The following is a 19,761-nucleotide window of genomic DNA, read 5'->3' as shown; positions in this document are numbered from 1 at the left end:
GTCCACCCACCACTTTAATCATATCGTAGATCTTGTTCTGACTTATGGTATGGAAATTGAAGACTTAACAGTATTCCCTGAAAACTTCCTTCTGTCTGATCATTTCTTAATAACATTTACATTTACTCTGATGGACTACCCAGCAGTGGGGAATAAGTTTCATTACACTAGAAGTCTTTCAGAAAGCGCTGTAACTAGGTTTAAGGATATGATTCCTTCATTATGTTCTCTAATGCCATATACCAACACAGTGCAGAGTAGCTACCTAAACTCTATAAGTGAGATAGAGTATCTCGTCAATAGTTTTACATCCTCATTGAAGACAACTTTGGATGCTGTAGCTCCTCTGAAAAAGAGAGCTTTAAATCAGAAGTGCCTGACTCCGTGGTATAACTCACAAACTCGCAGCTTAAAGCAGATAACCCGTAAGTTGGAGAGGAAATGGCATCTCATTAATTTAGAAGATCTTCACTTAGCCTGGAAAAAGAGTCTGTTGCTTTATAAAAAAGCCCTCCGTAAAGCTAGGACATCTTACTACTCATCACTAATTGAAGAAAAAAAGAACAACCCCAGGTTTCTTTTCAGCTGTAGCCAGGCTGACAAAGAGTCAGAGCTCTATTGAGCCGAGTATTCCTTTAGCTTTAACTAGTAATGACTTCATGACTTTCTTTGCTAATAAAATTTTAACTATTAGAGAACAAATTACTCATAACCATCCCAAACATGTATCGTTATCTTTGGCTGCTTTCAGTGATGCCGGTATTTGGTTAGACTCTTTCTCTCCGATTGTTCTGTCTGAGTTATTTTCATTAGTTACTTCCTCCAAACCATCAACATGTCTATTAGACCCCATTCCTACCAGGCTGCTCAAGGAAGCCCTACCATTAATTAATGCTTCGATCTTAAATATGATCAATCTATCTTTATTAGTTGGCTATGTACCACAGGCTTTTAAGGTGGCAGTAATTAAACCATTACTTAAAAAGCCATCACTTGACCCAGCTATCTTAGCTAATTATAGGCCAATCTCCAACCTTTCTTTTCTCTCAAAAATTCTTGAAAGGGTAGTTGTAAAACAGCTAACTGATCATCTGCAGAGGAATGGTCTATTTGAAGAGTTTCAGTCAGGTTTTAGAATTCATCATAGTACAGAAACAGCATTAGTGAAGGTTACAAATGATCTTCTTATGGCCTCAGACAGTGGACTCATCTCTGTGCTTGTTCTGTTAGACCTCAGTGCTGCTTTTGATACTGTTGACCATAAAATTTTATTACAGAGATTAAAGCATGCCATAGGCATTAAAGGCACTACGCTGCAGTGGTTTGAATCATATTTATCTAATAGATTACAATTTGTTCATGTAAATGGGGAGTCTTCTTCACGGACTAAGGTTATTTATGGAGTTCCACAAGGTTCTGTGCTAGGACCAATTTTATTCACTTTATACATGTTTCCCTTAGGCAGTATTATTAGATGCATTGCTTAAATTTTCATTGTTACGCAGATGATACCCAGCTTTATCTATCCATGAAGCCAGAGGACACACACCAATTAGCTAAACTGCCGGAATGTCTTTCAGACATAAAGACATGGATGACCTCTAATTTCCTGCTTTTAAACTCAGATAAAACTGTTAATCAAAAACCCAGACAGAGCTTTAATTCATTTGAAAGCTTGACTCTTAGTCTTGTCCATCCAAATTGGAAGTCCCAGTGTTAAAACAGTTTTATTTGTTATTATCTATCGTCCACCTGGTCGTTACTGTGAGTTTCTCTGTGAATTTTCAGACCTTTTGTCTGACTTAGTGCTTAGGTCAGATAACACTGCATTTAATCTATTATTAGACTCAATTGGCTTTGCTCAAAATGTAAATGAGTCCACCCACCACTTTAATCATATCTTAGATCTTGTTCTGACTTATGGTATGGAAAGTGAAGACTTAACAGTATTCCCTGAAAACTCACTTCTGTCTGATCATTTCTTAATAACATTTACATTTACACACACACCAATTAGCTAAACTGCAGGATTGTCTTACAGACATAAAGACATGGATGACCTCTAATTTCCTGCTTTTAAACTCAGATAAACCTGAAGTTATTGTACTTGGCCCCACAAATCTTAGAAACATGGTGTCTAACCAGATCCTTACTCTGGATGGCATTACCCTGACCTCTAGTAATACTGTGAGAAATCTTGGAGTCATTTTTGATCAGGATATGTCATTCAAAGCGCATATTAAACAAATATGTAGGACTGCTTTTTTGCATTTATGCAATATCTCTAAAATTAGAAAGGTCTTGTCTCAGAGTGATGCTGAAAAACTAATTCATGCATTTATTTCCTCTAGGCTGGACTATTGTAATTCATTATTATCAGGTTGTCCTAAAAGTTCCCTGAAAAGCCTTCAGTTAATTCAAAGTGCTGCAGCTAGAGTACTAACAGGGACTAGAAGGAGAGAGCATATCTCACCCATATTGGCCTCTCTTCATTGGCTTCCTGTTAATTCTAGAATAGAATTTAAAATTCTTCTTCTTACTTATAAGGTTTTGAATAATCAGGTCCCATCTTATCTTAGGGACCTCATAGTACCATATCACCCCAATAGAGCGCTTCGCTCTCAGACTGCAGGCTTACTTGTAGTTCCTAGGGTTTGTAAGAGTAGAATGGGAGGCAGAGCCTTCAGCTTTCAGGCTCCTCTCCTGTGGAACCAGCTCCCAATTCAGATCAGGGAGACAGACACCCTCTCTACTTTTAAGATTAGGCTTAAAACTTTCCTTTTTGCTAAAGCTTATAGTTAGGGCTGGATCAGGTGACCCTGAACCATGCCTTAGTTATGCTGCTATAGACTTAGACTGCTGGGGGGTTCCCATGATGCACTGTTTCTTTCTCTTTTTGCTCTGTATGCACCACTCTGCATTTAATCATTAGTGATTGATCTCTGCTCCCCTCCACAGCATGTCTTTTTCCTGGTTCTCTCCCTCAGCCCCAACCAGTCCCAGCAGAAGACTGCCCCTCCCTGAGCCTGGTTCTGCTGGAGGTTTCTTCCTGTTAAAAGGGAGTTTTTCTTTCCCACTGTTGCCAAGTGCTTGCTCACAGGGGGTCGTTTTGACCGTTGGGGTTTTTCCGTAATTATTGTATCGCCTTGCCTTACAATATAAGGTGCCTTGGGGCAACTGTTTGTTGTGATTTGGCGCTATATAAATAAAATTGATTTGAATTGATTTGACAGTATGTTGATTTATTATATGGCTGTGACATTACGTGCACTCTGATTGGCTGATTACCCGTCTAATATTTTCACATGTCAGACCGGTTTCCATGAAAATCGGTCCACAATATGTATTTTTGTTACAAACCAGGAAGCTAAAAACACAATTAGAAAAACCAAGTCGGACATGAGCATACTGCATAAATATCTAAACAGCATCGGAAAAAACAGATTGAAATCGTAGGAGCTAACAGCTGGGCCATCTGTTAGCATGTTCTTCATGGAGTTGAAGAAAGCGAACGAGTTCAACACCATCAGCAGTATACTGAATATCACTGTGATGCTTAGCGTCACATTGACAGCCCAGTCAAACAGCTCTGAGATGCACTGACTCGCTGATGCAGTGCCTGTGATCACATCCAGAATGGGCATGTAATCACACATCCATTGTCAATCCACCTCATGTTTCATCTGTATTATCATGTTATCATGACTGTTGGACCCTTGCAGTGTGTGTAAATGCGTCACGGAGAGACGCTGATGCAGCACCTGTTATTGTGGATTAACATTTAGGATGAGCATGTAATCACACATCCATTGTCAGTCCACCTCATTCATTTGTATTATCATGTTATCATGGCTGTCAGACTCTGTCCACATGGTCGCAGTGTTCGTCAAAGCATCACAGAGACACACTGATGCACAGCTATTCTCTACATTTGTGCTGGCCGTGCCAATTCTTTAAGTTATTGTCTAAGTGCCACAACAATATGTTGTTATCAAGCAACACATATGTCAAGCAAGTGTGCCCCCCAACACATGCAGTGTGTCAGTGTGTTGCTCCCCACTCAACACATGTGGCGTACATGTGTCTTGTGCCCCCTCTCCCCCGCAACACATGTGGCGTGCAGAGGGGCACACTTGCATGACATGCTGATAATTATGTACAGACAAGATCACATGGGGACTCTCCAGCCACGTCTGAGTGCACACAGCATGGCAAGATGCCTCTCAGCTGATCACTGGCCAGCCACTCACTGACAGCTGGAAATGACAGCTCAGTGGCCATGACATGTTAATTAAAAACACAGAGAACACAGCCAGGACAAGTATATAAATGAATACTACAATAACTACATACATAATTACATAACAAATAACTAAAATAAATAATCACAGAACAAAGAAACAGTGAGTGACACTTTTATCTGTGTGTTGATCAAAAAGGTGGGCATGGGCTACTGCTGTTGAGATCTGTGGACCTGCAAGTCACAGCTGGAGAACACGTACCGTGTTTTGAAGGACAGGACCTTACAACTCTCCACTATGAGGCACGCGTGTGTGCTTGCTGTCCTCACATGGAAATACATAAAAACATATATCGCATTTGCAACGTGCTGGAGCAACAGTGTCAGCAGACACATGGGCAGGCTGTGCCAGGTAAAAAGGACCATCTCATCATGTGTACACTCAGCTGATAATCTGAATGTCACGTTACACACGTGAGCTGTGGTCCACATGATGCGGTGTCCTTCAGTGTGCTGCCGGCTGGACACGCCGGGCCAGCAGATGTGGACATGATAAGAGCGCACTTCTTCATTCACGGGTCATATATAAAGGAACAGAAGGATCACACTTGTATTGTCTGCTCGATAAAACAGATTAAATATTACATATTACTGTGTTTTTTATTTTTTTTATTTTTGGTGTGTGTGTGTGTGTCCCACACTTTCCAGGTGCTTGCACTGTGTTTGTGTGCACGCACATGAACATGCATGAAACTGTCACCATGGTATTGTGCATGCCTGTCCAACTGTGTGTCCCTCCCGACAGTAGGTGGAAAGTTTCGCGGTTCCCCGTTTCATTTTTTGTTCATGGATTTTTGGCCGATTTCTGCTTCTCCCATACACTTTCATGTTAGGTGTGAAGGGGCCCTTAAGAAGGTCTTAAAAACCTTGCTCTTCTGAGACAACCTCCTCTCCTAACATCTCTAGCATCACCCTCTGGTATTATGTGCATTTTTGATTACTTGGTGGTTTGTGTGTGTATGAAAATATGGTATTTATCAGTATACTTAAGTCTTCTTTAAACAATTTAGTATTAATTTGTACAGTGAAGTCCTCATTTGAATTGCAGCTTAAGTGAGTGACTTAACTTGTAAGTCAATATGGATACAAGTGTCAGCTAAATTAATGTAATGTAATAATTCAAATTGCTTAAAGGCAAGGTGGAAAGGATGCAGGACTCCTTTAATTCACGAGTGGCCGCAATGTATTTGTTGTAAACCTAGTCTGACTACATGATGTAACCATCATTTCAAGCAGATACCAGGAAAAAAAAAAAAAACATTGGAGTCCATGCTGCAACTTTACCCATAGATGAAATTCAGTGCTGATGAATACTGGTTTTAAAGACTGTTTGCTGGAGTATCTTCATTTGTATGCGATACTGCTGAAACGTGTCAGTCAATAGCTTGCCAAATGGATGCTGGCCAAAGGCAAGGAGTCTGAGCAAACTCTGGCCCAGCTCAGAGTGGCTCAACAGCAGAGCCTAACTCGGCATCCAATCCTCATATCAAACATGTAAAAAGTTAATTCAAGGCTCCAAGAAGAGTTTGTCTTTGGATGCCTTGGCTGAGTTATACCCCTGTCACACTGGAGCATCTTCTTTGTCTTTCAGCTGTTCCCGTTAGGGGTCACCACAGCAGATCAATCGAGCCTGCACTCTCTTCTTCACCTCTCTACCACACTCTTCATTACTTTGAACAGTTGACCCCAAATATGTCCTGGGCTGTCCTCTGGACTCTGTGCAGGAGGTGGGGGACAGGAGGGTCCTGGCTAAACTTAAATCTATGCTGGACCACAAATGTCACCCCCTGCAGGACGTTCTGTCTGCTCTGGAGAGCAGTTTCAGTGACAGACTCATCCACCCTCACTGTGTGAGGGAGAGATTCCGCAGATCGTTTCTCCCAGCTACTGTCAGACTGTACAATGAATAATGCTAGTACTGTGGTAACCATTAGGTGCAATAATTTAACTTATCGTGCAAACTCAAGTCACTTTACCTACTGTATTTTAACCTGTCCATGTTGTAAATATCACAGTAACTTATCGTACAATTCATGCTGAAGTCACTTTATCTGATCACTTTTACATCCCGACAGTGTATATCATCCCGGCAGTGCAGCATTGAACTGAACAATTGTAGCCTTAGCGTTACCCGGCACTCAGTGCTTTTTTAGTTCTTGTTTTTTAAGAGATACTTGTCTGTTTTATTGCAAGCCCTTCTATTCCTAATGTTCTATGCTGCGATGTGACACTGAAATTTCCCTATTGAGGGATGGATAAAGACTTTTATTATCTTATCTTATATTTAAACTCATCTACTTTCACCACTTCTACTCCTTGCAATTGCACTATTCCACTGGGCTCCCCCCCATTCACAAACATGTACTCAGTCTTTGTTCTACTGACTTTCATTCCCCTTCTCTCCAAAGCATATCTCCTCCTCTCCAGACTAGACTCAACTTGCTCTCTACTCTCACTACAGATCACAATGTCATCTGCAAACATAATAGTCCATGGGGACTCCTGTCTGTTCTCATCCGTCAACCTGTCCATCACCATTGCAAACAAGAAAGGACTCGGAGTTGATCCTTGGTGTAATCCCACCTCCACCTTGAATGAGTCTGTCATTCCAACTGCGCATCTCACCGCTGTCACACTATTCTTGTACATGTCCTGCACTACCCTAACATACTTCTCTGTCACTCCAGACTTCCTCATACAATACCACAGCTCTTCTCTTGGCACCCTATCATAAGCATTTTCTAAGTCCACAAACGCACAATGTAACTCTTTCTGGCCTTCTCTGTACTTCTCCAACAGTATTCTCAAAGCAAACATTGTATCTGTAGTGCTCTTTCTCGGCATGAAACCATATTGCTGCTCACAGATCTTCACCTGTTTTCTAAACCTAGCTTCTACTACTCTTTCTCATAACATCATGCTGTGGCTGATCAACTTTATGCCTCTGCAGTTACTGCAGTTCTGCACATCACCCTTGTTCTTGAAAATAGGAAGCAGCGCACTTCATCTCCACTCCTCAGGCATCCTCTCACTTTCCAAGATTTTATTAAACAATCTGGTTAGAAACTCTGCTGCCATCTCTCCTAGACATTTCCATGCCTCCAGTGGAATGTCATCTGGACCAACTGCCTTTCCACTCTTCATCCTCTTCATAGCAGCCCTCACTTCTTCCTTACTAATCTCTTGTGCTTCCTGGTTTACTCTCACCACATCATCCAGCCTTTTCTCTCGCTTATTTTCTTTATTCATCAGCTCTTCAAAATATTCCCTCCACCTTCTCAGCACACACTCCTCACTTGTCAGCACATTACCATGTGCATCTTTTACCACCCTAACCTGCTGCACATCCTTTCCAGCTCTGTCCCTTTGTCTGGCCAATCGGTACAAGTCCTTTTCTCGTTCCTTACTATTCAATTTCTTGTACAGCTCGCAGTATGCCTTTTCCTTCACTTTTGCCACTTCTCTTTTCACCTTACACCACATCTCCTTATACTCCTGTCTACTTTCTTCATCTCTCAACTATCCCAAAACTTTTTCGCCAACCTCTTTCTCCTTATGCTTTCCTGGACCTCTTCATTCCACCACCAAGTCTCCTTGTCTTCTTTACACTGTCCACATGTCATACACAGTACTGTCCTAGCTGTCTCCCTCACCACATCTGCAGTACTTTCCCAGTTGTCCAAAATTGCTTCCCCTCCAACCAGTGCTTCTCTCACCTGCTTGCTAAATTTCACACAACAGTCTTCCTCCTTCAGCTTCCACCATCTGATCCTTTGTTGAGCTCTCACTCTCTTCTTCTTCTTTACCTCTAACATCATCTTACAAACAACAATCCTATGCTGTCTGACAACACTCTCTCCTGTCACCACCTTACAGTCTCTGATTTCTTTCAGCTCACATCTCCTATAAAGAATGTAGTCCACCTGTGTGCACCTTCCTCCATTCTTATATGTTACCGTGTGGTTCTCCCTTTTCGTAAAGTACGTATTCACCACAGCCATTTCCATCCTTTTTGCAAAACCAATTACCATCTGTCCTACCCCATTTCTATCCTTGATACCATATCTACCCATTACTTCCTCATCACCTCTGTTCCTTTCACCAACATGCCCACTGAAGTCCACTCCTATCACCCCTCTTTCATGCTTGGGCACACTCTCCACCACCTCATCTAACACACTCCAGAAATCTTCTTTCTCCTTCATCTCACAACCTACGTGTGGAGGATATTCACTGATGATCTTCATCATCACCCCTTTAATTTCCAACTTCACACTCATCACCCTATCAGACACTCGTTTAACCTCCAACACACTTTTAACATACTCTTCCTTTAAAATGACCCCAACACCATTTCTCTTCCTGTCCTCACCATGGTACAACAAGTTGTACCCACCGCCGATGCTCCTGCTCTTACTTCCCTTTCCACTTGGTCTCTTGCACACACTATATATCTACCTTTCTCCTCTCCATCATATCAGCCAGCTCTCTCCCTTTACCAGTCATATTACCAACATTCAAAGTCCCCACTCTCATTTCCACCCTTCTAGTTTTCTTCTTCTCCCGCTGTTTGTGGAAACGTTCTCCTCCTCTTCTTTGTCGTCTTTGCCCAGCAGTTGCCCAATTTCCACCAGCACCCCGCTGGGCAACAGCACCGGAGGCGGACGTTGTTAACACGAGCCGCGACCAATCTGGTATGAAATTCGATTCTTAGTCTGCATAGTTGGGTTGGCTTGTTTTACGCCGCATGGCCTTCCTGATGCAACCCTCATTTATCTGGGCTTGGGACCGGCACTCAGAATGTACTGGGTGCACACCCCATGTGGCTGAGTTCCTGTCACACTAGAGCATGAACTGTATGAATACCATACGAATTGACATTCGAATGACATTTGTGCAATTTGTGCTGCATTCGAACTGCACTCAAATGTCTCATACAGCATTCCTAGAGCAGTGGCACATTCGTCTGTTGCTTATGCTGGAAAACATCCGAATGGTGATGGAGTCAGTCATACTGCATTCTTATTGTTGTAGGAATGGACATTCAAACGTCAGTCATGCAATTAGATCTGCAGTTGAACTGCATACGAGCTGCTGTCGAACTGTATTTGAGCTAAATTAAAATTCCTCGGAAAGCATACATGTAGCATTTAGGGAAATATGCCAAATTGGCATGGCCAGCACAAACAACTATCGTGCTGAATTTGAACTAGGCAATATTCGTACAGAGGTTGTACTGCTGTGTGAATGCTTGCTTGAATGGCATTCGAACTGGCATATAAAAGGGCAACACACCAGCATTCAGAGCAGTCTGATCACATCAACACCGCCTGATTGTGTCCCCGATGAGCTAGACTTCCACTCCCCCCTGCATCCTGTTCAATGTGTAAAGTCTGTGGCCCACGATCATCATGTGCACTAAACATGAACATTGTGCGATCACACCGAATACATGTGTCACAGTGAGTCAGCACATCTCTGTGACGTGCTGACGTGCACTGTGTCCATCTAGATGGTGTCTCACAGCCATGATAACATGATAATGCAGATGAATCCTTTAATACATGTGGTGGACTGAAAATGGATGTGCGATTACCTTGTCATTCTGGATGTTATATCACTATCACAGGCGCTGTGCATCAGTGTGTCTCCATGATGTTTTGACAAACACTGCGACCATGTGGACGGGGTCTGACAGCCATGATAACATGATAATACAAATGAATCCTCTGATACATGAGGTGGACTGACAATGGATGTGTGATTACAAACACCAGAAAATCAACACATGCAGCAAACAAACACAGCCAATATTTATGCTTGCTTTCTGTGAATACACAGGAAATTATGTTGAGTAAAATTTACTCTGCTGGGATAGCATTTGATCCCAGTCCAAATAGAGTGAATTGTATTTTATCACAGAGCTAAATCAAATCAAAACAGTGTAAAATAAAGTTATTGGAGTAACACCACTTGCACTGAACAGATGATGTCACAGACCAAACAGTGCTATGTCAGCCCTGCCTTCACTGTACTTACGTCATCAGCCACGGTTCACTGATAATCACCTTGTTTCTGCTTAAAACTGCACTCCAGTCATCAACTCTCTCAGCAACAGATATCTGAAGCTTTTGTACGATAATCCTATCTGCATAAATTCAGCATTATTCCATAATAACAGACAGAGGAAGCGATCAGAGCACCGTGGCTGCACATGCTGTTAGCTGCTGCGTTCACTGCACCTTGGTCATTTCAATGCGTCACCGTTTAAAGCCTCATTTCTGCTTAAAACGGCCTTGTTTCTGCTTAAAACTGACTTTAGAATGATTCAAGAGGTTTTGCATTGTCATCTGTGAATAATCACATTAATCCATTTGATCACTTTTGGAGACTGTGTCACATGGGTGGCTGGGCTCCAGCATGACACATGCACAGTGGAGGCAGGGTGGACCAATATTTATGGGGCTGACCGTTCAATCTGCAACAAATGTCAAGCTGATTCACTCAATGAAAGAGTTTAATTAACTCTATTTAGACTGGGATCAAATGCTAGTCTAGTAGAGTAAATTTTACTCAGCAAAATTTCCTGTGTACCTACAAGGCTAGAATGAGGTCTATAGTGAAGCCAGACTATTGCTGTCACTGAGATGGAACTGAATCCTATTAAGAATAATCCTTGTAAGCATCCTCGCTATCACATACAGCAGTGTGATGCCCCTATTGTTATCCCAGTCCCGATCATCCTTTCCTTTCCATATTGGGACAACAAGTCCTTTCTTCCAGTCGGTAGGGCTACCAGTCTCTCAGACTGAAATCAAAAATGTTTTCAATGCCAGGAGAACAGCAACACATACAGATGCTGAGCTCCAAGGGTCACAGGTGGCTGGAACCCATCCCAGCAGTCACTGGGTGGGGGGCGGGGCACACTATAGGCAGGCTGCCAGTGCGGCCGGCACATATAGACAGAAAAACACTTTCACACTCTAAAGTGACCAATTCACCCAACCTCAATATCTTTGGAAGTGAGAGTAAGCTGAATCACCTGGACAGAACCCACACAAACACAAAGGCAACATGCAGATATCACACAGAAAGGGCCAGGATGGAATTGAACCTGGGACCTTCTCCCTCTGAGACAATAGTGCTAACCAATAAGCCACTATACTACTTCCAGTGTGAGATATAGCCTCGAAAATATTGTACTCTGTGCTACCTCTATGATCACCATATGCTGCATCCGCTTGTACTTCCCTGTGCACGTTCTTTATCACCTTGACTATCTCAGTTCTTTTGCACTAACTTTTTCCTCCTTATATGTTTCTGTATTTCCTCATTCACCACCACACAGCACTGGTCCCATCTCCTCCCCGAAACTTCATACAACAGTTTTCCTTCTTCAGCTTCAAAATGACATATGTGCTGATGACATACATTTCCTCTTCTAATTTCTAGTTTCCCTCTCATTGAGTGTTTTTATATGGTGTGTGTTTTTTTTTTTTTTTTTAAATACTTCCATCTCCTTTCTGATATCAGGCAGTTTCCTGCACCTTTCACAGGCCAGCGACGGTAGCTCAGTGGTAAAATTTCTGACTGGAAATCCAAGCTTTTGGAAGGTGCGGGTTTGATTCGTGTGGGTTGCATGTAATTTTTTTTTCATCCACATTGTGCAGCTGTTGTGAAAAGCTGCTGTGTTCCCGTGTGCACGGAACTGTTGCAGCATGTATTTCTTTCTTCACACAGTGCCAGCAGCTGCGCACATTGCACAGCTGCTGGCACTGTGTTCCAGCGTGCATGAACTGTCACACCGACATCATGCATGCCTGCCCGTCGGCGCGATGTTTTGTGGTGCGCTCATATATGCTGTACCACTGTGAGTTGCCCTGGAGTTGTACGTATTCACACTATGTGTAAAGGGGCTCTAAGTTACACATCACAAAATGCTCCCAGACAGAACATGCATAACATTTTTCAAAGACTTAGTGATGGCAAAATGAAACCTCATGAAGAATTTGATGCTGTTTTCTCAGCCCACTAGATGACAATGTTCATCCAAAAAAGGGTTGATCATCACAGAAACTCCACAGCACCCAACAGTTTCTACAAAAATTGGGGTCAGATATGGATCTGCAGCATGCCCAAACACACTACTGTTGGGGCAGAAATACAAAATATCTATTTTGCTCTAAATATCATGCTCTGCAACATGACAGGCCAAATCAAATTCAGTGCAAGCCAAATATGGCCCACAGGCTCCAAATAGGGCAGCCCTGCTGTAATTAATAATGACACATGCAAGGTTTAGGCCATAAAACACATCAGAATCTTTTGTGACAGAATCACAGACTTGTCTTTCTTCTGTTGTATAGCACAAAGCAAGCCAGATAATATTTCATATTCATGTTCATTACATGTGAATTCATATTACAATTTTTAAATTCCAAAACACTGCAGAACTAGGAATAAGACTCAGTACAACATAAATATTTGCCTAAAGTGCTATGTTTAATATTCCCACAGGACATCATCTTTCTGGCTGAAGCAAGGCTTTCTCATACCTCTTCTGCAGCTGTGTGCCGGAAGCTGTCTTCTGTCGGACGGCGGGTGCTGTCCATTGAATCAGTAGCAACATTTCAAGGTAGTTTTAAACCATATTCCACTATGCTGGGAAATATTAGAGCTCTAAATGCTGTATTTGTATATTTACAGATGGAAAAGAATGTTCCTGGGAAGCAAGATGGCAGCATCAAAAACCCAGATGTCTGTTCGAAATACTGAGTTCAGATGATCATACAAAAGAACTGTGTGGAAATCCTGCAAATACGAATGGTCTGTCCAGACACCAGGTATGTGGCCCAGTTTAGGGCTAACTAGGACAAATATACCTGCTCGCCATGTGGAGAAGACTCGCTGAAAAATTATTCATCCTTTGTGAATATTTCAATAACAAAATACTCCCATGAATCACACTTCTGCTTAAAGCTTGGAATGTTCTTTATCAGACAGCCACATACAGTAAGATAGGACCTGAAATGTTTTATAATACTCTTAGCTGACAATATATGAATGTCATGATTAAATGCACTCCAGTTAAGGGTGACAGGGAAGCTGGAGCCTATCCCAGCAGTCACAGGACATGAGGTGGGGTCGACCCTGGACAGGACACCAGTCTATTGCAGGGCCACATGTAGACAGACAAACACATTCACACCCACATGCACACATACGGTCAATTTAAAGTTTCCCAATTACCTAACATGTATGTCCTTCACATGGTTATGCAAGCATAAGATTTGACATGAATGTTCTTCATAAATCAGTGTTTGAGAAAAAATTGCTGGTCACTTGAAAATCCAATATGACAGCCAGGTAGGAGTCAATGAATAATTACACAGGGGTCAAAATGTAAAAATGCTTTAATCATATTGAAAGCTATACCACATTATGAGCCTGATTACAAAGATTCCAAAAAGGTATAGTTTGGGCTATCTATGACTGAATGTTATGGAGTAATGGGGTAAAAACAGCAAGAATGGTGACAAAGGTCAGTTTCAGTTTGCACGGGAGTCAAAAGTTAAAGTTGCACCAATTTTGGTAAGAAGTGGTGCAAATTATTGGTTGAAATAATAGCATTAATAAATGCAATAGTTTTGACTGTGTTGAATGCTTGGTTTGCAGAGTAAATGTCAAACAATGTTGACGTACATTGGATTCTATGACATGTAACATATGTTACCCTGTAACATGACAACTAAGCATGACACATGGTGCAAACTATTCCTTTTTAAAACCCTATTAACTCAACCAATAATTTGCATCACTTTTATTAAAAATTGGAGGAACTTTAATTTTTGACCCCTGTACAAACTGAAACTGACCTTTCTTATCATTCTTGCTGTTTTTATCCCATAACTCCATAACATTCAGTCATAGATAGCCCAAACAATCCCTTTTTGGAATCTTTGTGATCAGACACATAATATGGTATAGCTTTCAATGTGAATGGGGCATTTTTTAAATTTTGACCCCTGTGTAATTCTTCATTGACCCCTACCTGGCCATCATTTTGGATTTTCAAGTGGCTAGCACTTTTTTTTCTCAAACACTGATTTATGTAGAACATTCATGCCAAATCTGATGCTTGCATAACCATGTGAACAATTCTGGCCAAAAGTCATACTTATCTGCTCCACTAGATGAGGGAGGAAGCTGGAGCAACTGGATGGACCTCATGTGAACATGCAAGCTCTACACTGGAAGGCCCTGGGTGGGAAGCGATCCCACAACCTTCTTAGATCAAAATACTTGTTAAACCATTTTGAGATACATATTTTTGTTGGAACTCTTTTTAGTGATACTCCTGTCAACTATTTATAAAAAATTGTAATTTTGAGGCAATTCATGATGATTTAGTTAATATGTCCCCATGTGATTCTTGAAATCATATCTACAGGTGTGCAGGGGCTGGGATTCATCTTTGTGGGCTGAGGATATGAACAGCAGGGAAGGAGAGAGCCTGATCTTCATGGAGATGGACTACCAACCCCAGAACAGCTCTACAGTAAAGAGGAGACCTCATCAGAAGTTCAGCAGGATGAGGGGGGCTCTGAAACGCTCCTGCTCTGTCCCAGACTCCAACAACCCCGCCTGCCTTTCCCCTGCAGCTCATGGAGACATCAGCTTACCTGTGTCAGACCTCACAGAGATCGGAGACATTGGAGAGGATGAACACTTGAGCTGTGAATCTGTTTGGAGCAACAGGCTTACAAGACTCAGTCGGGGCAAGTCCTGTGAGCCTTATGTGCATAGCAATGGTGATGATTGTCTAAATTCAGATACTGTCGACCAAGTGTCACAAAAGAATGAAGAGACTTTGCCCAGTGGAGAAACAAGGATTGAAATGAGCAAAGAAAGTCAAATTAATGATGGCACCAAAGACTCTGAAACTTGCTGCACTTCCTGTTATGAAGCAGAAGTGGGACACGAGCCTTCTATGGACGAAAAAACATCAAGCAACATCTTCTATGTTCCAAATAACCACATGACAAAAAGCATGCTGTGCCTCAATGAAGAATCTCAAGATGAGGTTGGTCAAATAGCTACCGCATTTCAAATGTTTGCAAAACTGCACACATGCATTGCTCATTTCCACGTTATATATCTTGTTATATCTGTTACAAAGAAATTGCTGCATACCTGACAAAGGCTTGAGTGTTTTCTATGGGATTCTGATTTTGAACAGTTGTGACTGATTCAAACAAATATGCAGCATTGGTTGTTCACAGGTTAAATTGTAAGCATTGGTGGATCGGGAGTTAGGAATTATGCATTGCTGGGTAAGATGTGAGTGCTTAAGCAATGGGTCAAAGGTTTGGACTTTAAGCACTGGTGGGTCAGAGTTTAGGACTTAATCACTGGTTGGTCAGAGGTTAACAATTAAGCTTTGGTAGGTCAAAGGATAGGATTTAACCCTTAGGAGTCCAGAAACAAAACCTCAATGATTTGGATTCCCCTGCAAGTCCATGGACCCCACAGGGTAAACACTGGTGGGTCAGAGGGTAGGACTTAAGCATTGGTTAGTCAGAAGTTCAGGCAGGCATGTGAGAGGCAAATAAAGAAAAATGCTTAAAATGACTGGGGGTCAAGGGGGCCCAGGTTGAATGGCTGGGGTGCAAACCCATGCTAATGCTCCCCAGAACCATCTTCTGCAGTTATTTTGCAAAATATCTGGCTTATACTTAAATTTGCCTGCAACAAATAAAAATGTCAAAAGGGCAGCGAGAAAAAAAATATTTAACTGTGGATAATACATAGGACACTACCATACTAAGACATAGTTGTGGATGAGGCTTTCTTATGGTAAAGCTGCCACTGAATATGTCTTGGACTTTATTGACATTAATTTTGAAGAAATATAAACAGTATGGCACTCTATGGTAAATCTGTGTGCAGTAGACAGTTCTCAAAAAATTTAGTGATTGTGCAAGAAGGAGAAATGTGAGGAAAGCCATCAAGACACCCAGACAACACAGAAGAAGTTGTAGGTTTATGTGGCTGTGATTGGAGACATTGTGCATAGTGCATGTTTTGCATTTTGTATCATGAGTTATACAGCTTCATGATGAAGTGGTATAGAGGAGGATTTTCTTTAAAAGAAGACTTGCAAGATTTGCAAAAAGGTACATCTGTGATGCAAGCCTAGATTTGATGTTTGGTGAAAGAAAAGCCTTCTTTGCTCCATTTCATCATGAAGCTGTATAAATGGTGATTTGTCTTGAGTTTGAGAATCAGGAAGATAACACTGGTCAACAAAAAAAAAAACTTTTTGTCTGCTACCTGAAGAGAAACAACTGATTTTGACTAATTTGAGTATGCTGATTTCAAATATGCAAACAGAATTTCTCTAGCACGTCAAGATTTTGAATTATGTGACTATACCAATAAACGGCAGTCGCCAAATTGTTCTCAATGATTTTATTAGAAATGAACACACAACTGGTGAAAAAAAATTACACAGATACCAAAATATCAATCATTATGAGGAAACTCAAATTAATACACTCCACAATTAGTCTTAACAGTTCAAAAGTGAGCCAAACACTTGCTCTTGAGCTTGTGAGTCACAGACGTTTCACGCTGTAGAAACCAGCAGTAGTCACCCATCATGTTTGCATTATAACGCCCCTGGTACCTGGTCTCCATTTCAGAGATATCTTGGTGGAATCTTTCACCATGCTCATCACTCACATCACCCAAACTGGGTGGAAAGAACTCAAGATGAGAGTGCAGGAAGTGAATCTTAAGTGACATTCTGCAGCCCATGCGTTTGTATGATTTGAGCAAGTTGTCAACTAGTTCTTCATAGTTTGTGGCTTTGTGGCTGCCCAAGAAATTCTGTACCCCTTGCACAAATGATTCCCATGCTCTTAGTTCAAGGGGTCTGAGCTTCGATGGAAAGTCTTTGTCTCTAATAAGCTCATGTATTTGAGGTCCATCAAAAATCCCAGTTTTAAGCTTGGCATCACTTTGGACTGCCCCAAATTTTTGCTTCAGGTATTTAAAGCCATCTAAGCTATGATCCATTGCCTTCACAAAGTTCTTGATGAGGCCAAGTTTTATATGCAGGGGAGGAAGGTATACTTTCTGTGGATCAATCAATGCCTGGTGTTTTACATTGTGTTTTCCAACTGTGTGTTGGACTCGTTCCGGCCACGTCTTGATTTTGATTTTGATAGATTGTTCCTTTCTCATAAACATTTGCAGTGTGCTAGATTTGATGCATTTGCCAAATATCTCTAGGTCTCTTTTTTTCATATTTTGCATTTCTGATTTTAGAACATTGAACAAACTATTTTTGAGGCTAGATTAATCACACACACACACACACACACACACACACACACACACACACACACACACACACACACATATATATATATATATATATATATATATATATATATATATATATATATATATATATATATATATATATATATATATATATATATATATATGTGTGTGTGTGTGTGTGTGTATTCAGTGCTCCAGCAGTATTCCATCACTTGATGTACATGTATCACAAAAACTTGGTTTTCATCTGTAGACTGATCAAAGCAATCATTATAAAAAAAATTACAAATTTCTGGCAATGTTGGTCCTCAATATTGGCAGTTAATTGATTGAATTGTTTTACCATATTTGGATTCAGCAACCCAAAATCATCCAAATTAGTGCTAATTCTGTTTTATTCTACAATTAGAAAATTTTAACACAATCTACATTTGCATGAGAAGCACCATAATAGCAATAGATTAGCTAAATATTGGCATGTGCATAACTCAAGAACCTGATGTGCTAGACAAATTATGATTACAGATTTGGAATCAGCATACCTGAAATACCTTATATCAGCTAATATTCACCAGGTAACAAAACCATTGTTGACCAGTGTAATTTTAGAAATGTTTGTATTGAGAAGTCTGATTTACTTTTTGTATTTGAAATGGCATAAACAAATTAAATATGTGAAAGATCAAGGGCCCAGTACTTTTGGAGGGCACTCCAAGACCCTTCTAATATCCTTGCAAGGGTAAAAAGTGGCCGACTGTTCTGCGACCACCTGTTCATAATTTTCAGTAATTTGTCCAGGATCTGCTAACCATCCAGTAGTTCTTTGGACACCCTTTGGCAGGTACTGACCATTACAGGCCAGGAACATCCCACAAGAGCTGAAGTTTTGGAGATGCTCTAACGCATTTATCTCACCAACACAATTTGGTCCTTATCAAAGTCAGTCAAATTTTTATGCATCCCCATATTTCCTACTTCCAACCCAGCAACTTTGAGGAAACATGTTATCTTGCTGCCTAACATATGCCACCCACAGATGTTATTATAACAGCACAATCAATGTTATACACTTTCACCTGCCAGTGGTCACATTGTCATGGGTATGCTTCTGAAGGACATTCTTCACTTTTTTCTGTGACATGTACACTGTAAAATACAATGAGTGAACAGATGAATGAGTCCATCCACTCCAGTTTGTGAACACAAAAAATGGAAAACAACAAATGCTGTCATGATGTAACACCAAATTAGAAGGACTGATAATCAGGACAAACCTTTTCATGTTAGGTTTGAACATTTGTTCTTTTGCCTACGTAATATTCCACAGATGTGTCTCCTGCCTGCTGGATGGTTAATGAGACCACTGACATCGGCGTGAATGTGAGGCGTTATTGTAAAGTGCTTTGAGCATCTTATGCAGATGGAAAAGCGTTATATAAATGAGTCAATTTTTGCCATTCTCCACAAATAAATCTGATAAAGCAGAGAAGTAAAACATTAAATTATGATAGTTTCACAGTAGTTACATTCTAAGTGAAATGATTCAGTCATACATCCACACAGCTCAATTCTGTATGAATTTAACTCATTCATTCATTCTCTGTACATGCTTATGCCAGTCAAGGATCACAGGGGGTACTGAAACCTATCCCAGCAGTCATAGCACAGGATGACAGGACACCAGTCTATTGCAGGGCCACATATAGACAGACAAAGTCAATCTCACTCTCATGCACAGCAACTGGCAATTTGTAGTTTCCATTTCACCGAACCTGCATGTCTTTGTGAAATGAGAGGAAGCTAGAGCACTGGGGGGGGGGGGGGGGGGGGGGGGGGGGGGGCGCAGAAGAACATGGGGAGAACATGCAAATTCCATACAGAAAGACCAAAGCTGTAAACAATCCCAGGACCTTCTTGTTGTGAGGCAACAATGCTAACCACTAAGCCACCATGCAACCCATGATTTTAGTGGTAAAAGAGAGAGAGAGATAGGGGGGGGAGAGATGATCAAAGCCAGTGGTGGTGCAAAACAGAATTTTCAGTTTTGCAAATAAACATTTATTTGTAAAAACCCACACAGTTACAAATCAGAAATTTGTGTTTATGAATCA

General features: G+C 41.1%; 1 protein-coding gene across 1 annotated transcript in view; it reads left to right on the top strand.

Moving 5' to 3' along the window:
• Positions 1–19,761, top strand: part of LOC117522986 (kinase non-catalytic C-lobe domain-containing protein 1) — a gene marked incomplete at its 5' end in the record, with an annotated part of 118,104 nt that overhangs the window by 56,699 nt on the left and 41,644 nt on the right. The window contains 3 exons of the mRNA XM_034184404.1: positions 12,818–12,935; positions 13,007–13,143; positions 14,751–15,383. Coding sequence (XP_034040295.1) covers positions 12,818–12,935; positions 13,007–13,143; positions 14,751–15,383 — 888 coding nt within the window. The remainder of the gene's footprint in view (positions 1–12,817; positions 12,936–13,006; positions 13,144–14,750; positions 15,384–19,761) is intronic.

Source organism: Thalassophryne amazonica, chromosome 13 (genome assembly GCF_902500255.1).
Source record: "Thalassophryne amazonica chromosome 13, fThaAma1.1, whole genome shotgun sequence".
Classification (NCBI taxonomy): Eukaryota; Metazoa; Chordata; class Actinopteri; order Batrachoidiformes; family Batrachoididae; genus Thalassophryne; species Thalassophryne amazonica.
Note: the sequence above shows the minus strand (reverse complement) of the source record. Positions and strands in the feature narration are given on the sequence as shown.